The 10375-nt window shown below is 38.6% G+C and overlaps 2 protein-coding genes across 2 annotated transcripts in view; one reads left to right on the top strand and one right to left on the bottom strand.

Annotated features, from left to right (window-relative positions):
- Positions 1-2140: 2140 nt before the first annotated feature.
- On the bottom strand, positions 2141-7673 carry TEX36 (testis expressed 36). Its single transcript, XM_009641083.2, has 4 exons — positions 7535-7673; positions 6387-6518; positions 3718-3798; positions 2141-2497 (listed from the first exon to the last, which is right to left on the bottom strand). Exons 1-4 carry the CDS (start codon positions 7586-7588, stop codon positions 2141-2143), a joined length of 624 nt encoding a protein of 207 aa, XP_009639378.1. The 5' UTR covers positions 7589-7673.
- An 851-nt stretch (positions 7674-8524) lies between these two features.
- Positions 8525-10375, top strand: part of EDRF1 (erythroid differentiation regulatory factor 1) — a 30232-nt gene continuing 28381 nt past the window's right edge. The window contains exons 1-2 of the mRNA XM_009641070.2: positions 8525-8538; positions 8811-8874. Coding sequence (XP_009639365.2) covers positions 8525-8538; positions 8811-8874 — 78 coding nt within the window. The remainder of the gene's footprint in view (positions 8539-8810; positions 8875-10375) is intronic.

Here is a 10375-nt window from a genome sequence, read left to right as displayed (position 1 = left end):
TGCTGAGCCCACCTATACCCACCTGATCCTAATTAACTACCAGCTGGGAGCACTTTCCTGCACTGACTCGGAAACCTTTATGGGAGTTACCACTCCTCCTCCTCTCCATCCCCCAAGGAGGAAAAAAACCCATATTGCAAAAATATTTTAACTCAATAGGGTCTTCTTCTCAGAGACATTATTATCACAAGATTAAGCAAAACTGATGGTTTCTATCCAAAGTACTCAAGACTATGACTTTCTGGAATTTATCTGGGGCTTTTATCATTCATTTCAAAATTCAGTGTATTAGATCTCATGTTATTTACCCACGAAACACAGCCAGAGCATGAGATATGTGGGAATCATCTGTTTTGTTCAACCCAGCACAGTATATTTCAGTTCATATAGAGGTTTCATGAGCTTTTCAGTTTCTTCTCCGGAATCTTTATCACAACATTGTTGAGAACATATATTAATCCACAGTTACTTTAAAAAAAAAAAAATCCACATTTGAGTCAAAATGTGAGGGGAAAAAAGAAAAGAAGGGAAAAAAAAAAGAAATCTGGAATCTTTCTATTGGTGTTTTAAGGCATAACAAATTACAGCAATTTATTTCACCATATCCAGTTGTAATGCTAAACCACAGATAAACATTACTAATGTAGAAAGAATGTGTTTCTTCCTTCTGATGGAGGTCCAAGATTGCCCTCTGGAGTATGCCAAACAGCATGGGGTACTTCATTTACCATGTGATTGGCACACACTTCAGTTTTGAATCAGTTTGGAGATGAAATTGTTGGCTAAAGCTCTGGAAATTCTGACTCTAGAGTTGTCAAGCAGGCTGTCTTTACTTTGAGAAAAAAATAATTCTTTTTAATAACACTATGTTACTTGGCTCTTTAGCTGTTTTTACATTGTTCAATGATGTTTTGTATTTCTACATATTGTGCAGCACCCCAAGAACTTTTGTAGGGGGAAATTCATACCAAAAAAAAGTTTATTTCAGCATGTGCTAATAAAATTGCTACACGTTTGGAGAAATATTCTAATACAATCTATTTTGATGGCACATAAAAAGGTCACCACTGCATGCTGATACAAAAAGATATATCTGTTCACTGAGAGGCAGAAATAATTTCTTTGCATAGCTCATTTTCTCGGCATCTCTTATAATGCAGGGAATTCTAAGGGTTGAGGGTTTATTTTTGCATTTATCTTGTAAACAAAGGAAATTATCCCATAAACTTACGCTTAAATTTTTTTAGTCAACATTATTTTGCATAGCAACAAGCTTATTTCTAGTATACTTTAAGACATACAGTTTGGTTTACTATTTTATTGATATTAGTGGAAATGATCCAGAAGCAGAAAGCACATTATTTAGAGGTCTGACTCTAATGCCTTCCATATCCTAAAGCCAGTAAGTACTCTGGGAGCAGAGTGCTTGGAGGATTGGTTCTGAATTCACTTCTTTAGGGACATGTAACTATAAAAGCATGAGTTCTTTTCAGACCCAGTCCACCTCAAACTTAAACCTTCGTGCAGCCTTCCACTTCCACCTTGAGCCTTTTTCCCCCTTACTGCCATGAATGACGCATACATACAGAGACGGCACATTTTCTGAGGGCACACAGGGGCATGCAAACATTGATTACAACATCCTTTCTTTCTTTACTTATACAACTGCTGTGTTATAACCAAACATTACAATTATTTTGCACAGCAATGTAATGTGCAGCTGCTTTTTTCTCTCGTTTCTCTACTGGCTAGCAACCTGCCTTCATACCCATGAAACCCTTCAGAAAAGTTTTTCTCTTACCTGAACATGCAGTTTTGGCTCCCTGTTGTGGTAAATCCTCAAGGATCCAGTTACATTATATACTTCTGTCAACACAGATGCTGTCAGCTGCTTGAGGTACAGCCATACCACCAATTCTGAAGTTGAAGGAGCTTTTGTATCAAGATGAGGGTCAACCAGTATCAAATGATACAAGTACAATCGCTACCTCTGTTCACCTAATAGAGGTATTTCTAAAAATATGTACAAACATGCTTTTCTTTATAATGCTCTTCTTCATTACAATTTTTATAGTAATGTATATCTTCAGAAGAACGTATTATTGTTGATTTCAATGAAATCTCAACTGTCCGGCCACATTCACTTTACACAAATGTTTATTTCATCATCCATTTGAGTAACAAGTAGTTCAGATCTCGAGAAAAGGCTCTGATCATGGTAAGTCACTGCCACAAAGGTGTTTTCGTAATTAAGATTACTTGTTTGGCTGTAGGTTTTTTTCGGTCTCAGGAACGGGTTTGTCAGTGCAACATTTTTTGAGTGGTGTTTTGGATACCGCCTACAAAATGGGCTCTCAGTATTTTGTTCTTTCACAAATGATGTCTGATAAATGGTTAAGCCATCCTCCTTGCTAGGAACTGATTCATGAGCCCAAAGGAAGAAGTTCTGTGAGTTGTGTTGCCGTCTCTCTGGTTCCACCTTCCTCCGGCCCATACCCTAGGAAAAAAAAGAAAGAAAAATTCATGTAAACATATGACTTACAATCACAGTTTCACAGATGAATCTTGTAACAGTCACTACCCCACCGGGAAGTTAACGAAGCTGTTACCACAGTGATTTCAAGAACTCATGGCTGATCTTTAGCAAGTTAAAAATAATATTGTCAGACTTGCCTGTATGAACATTTCTGGTTGCATATATAATGGGAAATCTGTTGACCTTCCATCTCTTAGCACTAATAAACCACTTACACTTTGCATTTCTGTAGCATTCTATATACTCAAAGCTATTTAGCTGTACTCAGCTAAATTAATCTTCAGAGTAACCCAAAGAAATAGGTTAATAATTTTATGTTTGGACTGCAATAAAGAAACTGAGACAGACCATGAAATCTGAATCTTCAAAACTATCCCTCGTGTGTCCAAACACAGAGAGGGAGCCTGATTTTCACACTCCATAGCTTGCAGGAAATGGTTGATCAGTACCTCTAAAACTATGAGACACTGCACAAAGTGCACAGAAATGGAGGTTACGCAGTGAGTAATGAATACCAAAAAAATTTAGGTCAGACCAACATTCAATAACACAGTTCACTGGTTCCTCCTCTACTCATCTTGTGAACTGCGCTATTTCTTTTGCTGCCTAGAAAGACATCAACAATCTAAGTGGAAAAACATGACACTGTTGAACATACAGAAAAACCCAAACCAAATAAAATTCTATTCAAAGTTGTGACTTCTGCAACATACATTTAAATAGGTATATTATACTTATGATAAAGATGAGTCTGTACCAAATATGTGGGGCTGTGAATTATGAGTGGCTGAGACCCCTACAAAAGTTCATCACTTGTAGGAGACTAGTAGTACATATAACTGGGTACAGTAGTACATATAACTGGGTACAGAACTATATTAAAACATAAAAAACAGGACCACTAGAAAATCCTGTCATGGACCCAAATCACGGGGTGTTTGTTCCCCTTGAACTCTGCCACTCTCAATGACCATGTGCACTGCTGTGTACCTGTGCCAGCCCCAGAGGAGTCCCATCCCTATACTAATAAAAAGTGTGGTTTTCTTTGCTGTTTACATTTTTCTCTTCTCACAAGTTTTAGCTTCTGTAATTTTGCAGGGGACAGAAAAGATACTGTGTTTAATCTCTGGCAGACTGGCGGATGTGAACTTGCTTGATTTTTCTCAGTGCTGGGTACTTACAAGATCAAAATACTCTCCTACGTTCTGTAGACAGTGTCTGTTGTCATGAGAAGAAAATGGGAAATTGTTGTTTGCTGCTCTCTGAAAAAAAGAAATTATAGCAAAGAAATATGAATTTTCACATACCTTGTTTGGAGTCTACTAATCTTAGTTCTTATATGCTGACATGCTGAAATTAAAACTGCCTATGTTCTAATACAGAAGTCATATTCATATGTTAAATCTTCAACTGCACATAATTTTATAGGGGCAGCGTGGATCCTCTGTATTTTATTTTAGTTTTAGTTTTACAAAATCATCAGAAGGATTGGCGTTCCCTTGACTTGATGAATATATACTTGATTAATAGAAAAGTGTGAATTTTCAAATAAGAATGCTGCAAGCAGCAGAATACTAGATATATGTCAGGATTGCCTTGTTTGATTTACTAGCAAGCCTAAAGCTAATTAAAATGAACTACAAAAGGGTCCTCAAAACTGAATTAATCTATGATTTATGTACTGAATGTCATGTACACTGCTTGTTGCAGAGGAAGTGGAGGAGGTATTAATTGCATAACTAATTTATAATCTCATTATTTAACATAATGTTCATCCAGTCTCTAAAATGAAACTAGGGTTTTAGAAGAAGAAAGGACAACTGCAAAAAAACTATCTCAAAAGTAATTTAACATATTTCATTTTTTAAAAAGTTTGTTTATTATAGGTCATTGCAATATTATAAAAAGAGCTAAAAATTGAAACACTGAAAACTCTTCTGGACTATTACATTGCCTCTGTTCTTCCTCAAGCATTATTTTCCTGCTTTATGATAGGAACGTTATGTTTTTTCTGTAAACGCTCTAGCAATTTTTACTTTTAACATTGTGGAACACATTTTTCATCTTCCAACTATGATATTCACTTCCAAATAGAAGAGCAAATTTTAATGCAACACAATTTACGAAACGTGTTTCAAGAGTAAGTGAATCTGAATCAGTTCTGTGATAAATGTAACTGGAGGCCTGATCCAGCAAGAAGAATCACCAAATGCAAAATTTGCCTGCATGGAGTGAGCTGCACGATCATATCTTGGGGTATTTGGTTTACTAGACAGATTCTCTACCTTTTTTAGGTACATGCCACACGTTCACTTGTTTTCTCATACAGATTCAACCAGACTGTCATTCAATGGATAAGTAAATTCAACGGATACATTCTCATATATGTGCTTAAAAATAAGCACCTTCTAAGTCAGTAAAATGTAAGGCTTACTAAAATATCCTGCTGTATTCACACATCAATCGTAACATTTTAGGAATAGTGTTTATTACTAGTGCCTATAATGCTGCAGGAAAATTGAAAACCAAGATAGTAAATACCGAATATCACCTCTTGGAAGGATTCCCCATATTAACTAATGTTTAAAAAAATCTATTACTGAATAATTACAGGACTATCATGAAGTAAGAAATAAGAGGTAATATAAGCTTAACCAGCACTACATTTCTGAGAAAATTAACCTCACAGCCAGTATGTTTCCTCATACAAAGAGATTAGAGACATCCAGCTTCACATGCAGTGAGCTTCCACCACTCTACCAGCACTTTTTAAAAATGTCACATAAACAAACTTCCTCAGATTGTTCCTGTAACATCACATTTTAGCCGTTAATGCATCTTCATACTCTCACCACTGACCTAACTTTAATTCTTGATTCACGATAGATAGGAATTCCACTAATTCTTTTTAACAGTGAAGGGCTGGTAAATACAAGGCATAAACCATCAGGTGAACTGTCATGCTGGTTTTGATAAAAGGTCCATCTAACCTGGTTCTCCTTTTCAGACAGTGACTAAGGCCAGATGTTCCACAGAGAGGTATAGGTAATACCAAGATAACGTATACTAATGTTACAGTATAATCTTCTCCTTTTCTTTTCAATAGACCCAAGCTTCTCTTTTAAATATTCCTTCCTAGCCCATTTCTGCTCTTGATTATAGCAAAATCTGTGAAATGAACTCAATGTAATTGCTGTGCTTATAAAAATGAAAATAGAAAATATTCTGTGCACAAAGTGGGTGGGTAAAGCAAAGCTCAGCGAGATGATAAAATAAGGACATAGAATGTGCTTATGAAATTGTAACTTTTTAAATACTCATGATTTTAAAATACTGTATTTTATTTGTTTCCAAAACTGTCCCAAATCTTCTAATTTTTTAAGCAAGCCTCAAAAGTGTTTCAAATGGGAAGCTTCTAGCTTTTTAATGATCAAAAAAATAATCCTTTCCCTGAATATACAGAATTTCTGACATTCAGTTCAAAACAGATCATCAAATCTCAATTACACAGGTTTTGGACTGAGATAGATCATAATATATTCTGGCATATAAACGTGTCTCAAACAGCTATAGTAGCTAGTAAAAAGGAAAAGTAACTGATGCTGGAAATCAGCAGTAACTAAGCAGGAGTTTGAATACCCAAAATTATAACTGAGTAACAGTGAAATATGTTTCTTCCTTAGCACAGCTAGCAATCATTTTACTCCCTGAGGCACAAAGTCTGCCAGCCTGCTATGACTGCTTTGCTAACTACCGTAAGTGCTATTCTTACTTACAACTTAGCAAGTGATGTCTTGCAAAAAGTCTTGCAAAAACTCTGTAAATTGACTGTATTCCCGCAGTAACTCACCTGCTCCTGAGCTCTGTATGCTAGTGGCAATCTATCCTCAGCATACTGAGCTGCTCCTGAGTCCTGGACCTGTTTTAGTGCAGACCTTGTAACTGACTCAGGTTGACTCTGACATACTCCAACATGAGCAAACTAGAAAATAATGAAAATGGTGATCCATTTAAAAAAAAAACAATGCCAACAACAAAAACTCAAATCCGATCAGAAACATGGGCAAAATTGTGTTTTCCCATTTATTTTTTATTATTGGGATTGCAGCAGCACCTAGTGGCCTCTGAAAAAATCAGGAGCCTCCCCCACAGAACACAACCCCTACCACATAGACCTTATGACGTAGATCAGTAAATCAGACAAGAATATTATTTCTCCAGGAAGCTTCCAAAAATTGTTTATCTAGCGATAATCCATGTAGAAAAAACACTTATGCTATAATGTTTTTTTATTTTTCCCCATGCTGGTCCTGCTGTTGTATCACCGTAGGTTTGAAAGTACAAAACTTCTGAAGAACAGCTCAGCAAAATGTTAGGCCCATGGGTTCAGAGACTGAAGAACAGCCTATGCCAGCTGCACGTCGCAGTGCCCTGTGGTGCCAAAACATCCCAGCCTACAGCTGCAGAGAGTGGCTGCACCACTTCTGAGGGTGAGAACTGAGGCAAACGTCCGCTGGCATTTTCCAGAAGATAAAAAAAATCAGCTAGGGCTAAATATAAAATAAGAGACCTCCAGCACTGCTGGAAAACCAGAAAAAATCCCTGCTAGAGACTGCTTTAGCACAGTTCCTCTGAATACCTAGGGCACTTTTTCCTCATAAACATCAGGAATGGGAAACTTCCTTTCTGCCTGAAGGACAAAGTCACCCTCCGCATAGCATTTTTTCAAGAGTTTAAGGATAAAAAAGCCCTGTGGAGGACACAGGGAAATATGAAATAAGAGACCTCCAGCACTGCTGGAAAACCAGAAAAAAATCCCTGCTAGAGACTGCTTTAGCACAGTTCCTCTGAATACCTAGGGCACTTTTTCCTCATAAACATCAGGAATGGGAAACTTCCTTTCTGCCTGAAGGACAAAGTCACCCTCCGCATAGCATTTTTTCAAGAGTTTAAGGATAAAAAAGCCCTGTGGAGGACACAGGGGCTCCCACCACTCACCCAGGTGCCGGCGTGCTGCTCGTTGGGGTGGAACGACCTGCCCTTGCATGGCATGGCACAGCTCCGCACCACTGCCCCGCTCACAGAGTGGAACCCCCCACTGTGACTTCAGACCCTCCCTGCCTGCGTCACTGAGTGGTTCTGGTGTTTCGGTAAGATCCAGACAAGCAAAGGCAATGCCGCTCTTACCCATCGACTGCAGAAGAGGAAGAAAAACAAATGGTAAAAGTGTTGAATGCTGTCTTAAAATGGGAGAGAAATGGAGCTCCATTTAAAAATTAGTTCTGCATAATTACTTCAATGACACTTGACAATCTGAATGGTAATATCTGAAGAAAGGAGGATCATTTTGAGGAAAAAACCAAGGACGTTAGGTATATTATTTTGAAGATGTAACTTCATGCTCTTTTTAAAATTGCTTTACACGTAACACACATCTTAACCACATATACAAACAATATTTGTTTAAAAAAACCCCTGAACTTAAGGCTATTTTTGCATTCAAGTTTGAGCACTGACTTGTAAACATCCACGCTATTTAACTGTCAGCACGCTCTGCCAGCAAGCACTGCCCAGGCAGGGGCTCAGGGAAGCACACAGGGGACCATGTCCCTCAAGGAATCTGGGGCTGGCAGCCCTCCTGGGTGGCAGACAGGGCTAGAGCGTGGATGCCCTCTGCACCGTGCCACTTGCCTGCTGGCCAGATAAATCCCTAACCCGTTCATTCATATTACATACATAGTCCCTAAGATGGATGTAGTAGGTGGAGGTTTTTTTATGTATAACATTTTGTAACATGTTTTTATGGATGGGAAAGTGGAGAACCAACCAAAATGTAAGGCTTATTTCACAGAAAGAAAAACCGAGGCACAAAGCCCTTGCTTATCATGAAATGAGCCTGTGGGTGAGCTGTAGATGAGGCAGAACTTCTCATTAAACCAAGCACAAACCAAGACTTTGCCTCCTGGGCCTTGACAGACTGTAGCGAACATGACACTCAGATGGTAAGTGGCCTGTTTTCCAGTATATTGATATTCAAGGCTAACTTACATGGGAATCAGATACTATGGCTGGCAAACGGAACAAAAAAAATAGGTACTCGGTTAAGTATGAATGACTCAGACAGTCATAGCCATTTACAGAGTTCCTGCGGGAGAATCTAGTTTTCCATCTTACTATCATAGGTGATGATATTTGGGAATACTAGCTGCCATCATAGAGTTTTTCATGGCTTTCTTCTAAATGACTTGCTTTGTTTCTGTTGTATCTGTTAAAGTTTTCATAACACAGAGAAGAGTGATTATTTGGAACTTGCTATTATTAACAATGCCATGCTGCAAGTTACTTTTAAGTACACAAGGAGGTAAATTACTTTTATGAGGCTAATGTAAACCTTGCTTACTAGAAGTAAGCTGTTCCAAGTAATGCAATTTTGGTTCAGGAAAAAAGTTAACCAACAATTATAAACAAGCTGTAAGAGCAACACGTTTTAAAACACTCTCATGATCGCATTGTCATCTCAGCCTTGACTGTAATGACCTGTGCCGACGTCTAAATCTGTCAGGATCGGACCGGAAGGGTGTTACCTAACTCATGTTTATTTTTAAGGCTGAGTAAGCCAGTGACAGAATCAACTAGAGAAGGATAAAGGGCGTGACAGGCAGAGGAACCTACAATTTGTTTTCATTCCATTTACTAATTTTCAGATTCAGTAACTTGGGGCCCATTATTGCAAACCTCAAACAGCACTTTGGCTTTTAAAGTATTACTCCACTAGAATCTCTTTTCTTCTAAAGGGCTGCAACAGTTTTGTATTTACTGCTGTTTTCCAGTGAGACATGGGTAAAGCTGAAAAAGTTTTAAGGATGAAACTTCAAAACGTCCCTTCCTAACACCATAAAAAGATTCTAAAGGAACACAGGGAATAAATAATTAAATTAAGGAAGAGTTGTGCCAGTCTGCAATGGCAGTAGGCATAGGTCCAATATAATAAAAGTTTGACTAAATCTGCTTTAAAACTTTTTAAAATAATTGTATTTCTTAAATAGATTCTATACGTGTGTTTCCATACCAGTGTACTGCTGTGTTTATAATATTGCTGTTACTGCTAAAAGACAAGCTTTGTATTAGTAAAAATAAGCAAAATTAAAGCGCTTGGTTTACAAAGGAAACAAGGCTTATGCAACTGCACTGAGATGCTGCAGTAATTTTCAAATCCTCAGGCCATTTTCAATAAACTTTGACAGAAAAGAATTTCAAGGATGACTAGGATCACCTCTCCTTGATGAGCATCAGCCGCAGGACAGAAAAGTACCCCAGTAAAGAAAGGCGGGCCCTGGCCCCATTGCTATATATATTGCCTGTGAGGATTACGACAGCCAGTCAGCATTTGTGTTTCCTGACCAGTCACAAACTGTACTGCCTCTTGTGGCATGAAAAATAAAGACTACCATCAAAGAATAAGTATTGAAAATCCTTTGGACACTATTCATGGCACTGTTTGCTTGCTTAGGACATTACAGCTAACCCTTAGTTGAATTCAGTGCATAAACAGAGGCCAGCACACCGCAATTCTTGGTCGCCCCACACTCTGAGGCGCCCATCACCACCTGCTCACGGATTTTGCGATGGTCACAGTTATTCAGCGTGCCTGAGAACCCCATCAAAAAGCCCTACCGGCCCACTCCCTTACCTAAGCTACCTAGCGCAGCAATGTACCAGCCCTTCCTCAGGAGAAGGTTGGGACAGCCCAGCCCTGCCGGGTTCGGGGGGCACCAGACCTGAGCGGGCCCCCGAGGCTGGGCAGCTGCGCGCCTCACGGAAACGCGCCCTGCAGACCGC

The sequence above is a fragment of the Egretta garzetta genome, unplaced genomic scaffold, assembly GCF_000687185.1.
Source record: "Egretta garzetta isolate BGI_Z169 unplaced genomic scaffold, ASM68718v1 scaffold386, whole genome shotgun sequence".
NCBI lineage: Eukaryota > Metazoa > Chordata > Aves > Pelecaniformes > Ardeidae > Egretta > Egretta garzetta.
The sequence above is the reverse complement of the archived record's forward strand: the minus strand, read 5'-3'. Positions and strand labels throughout refer to the sequence as shown.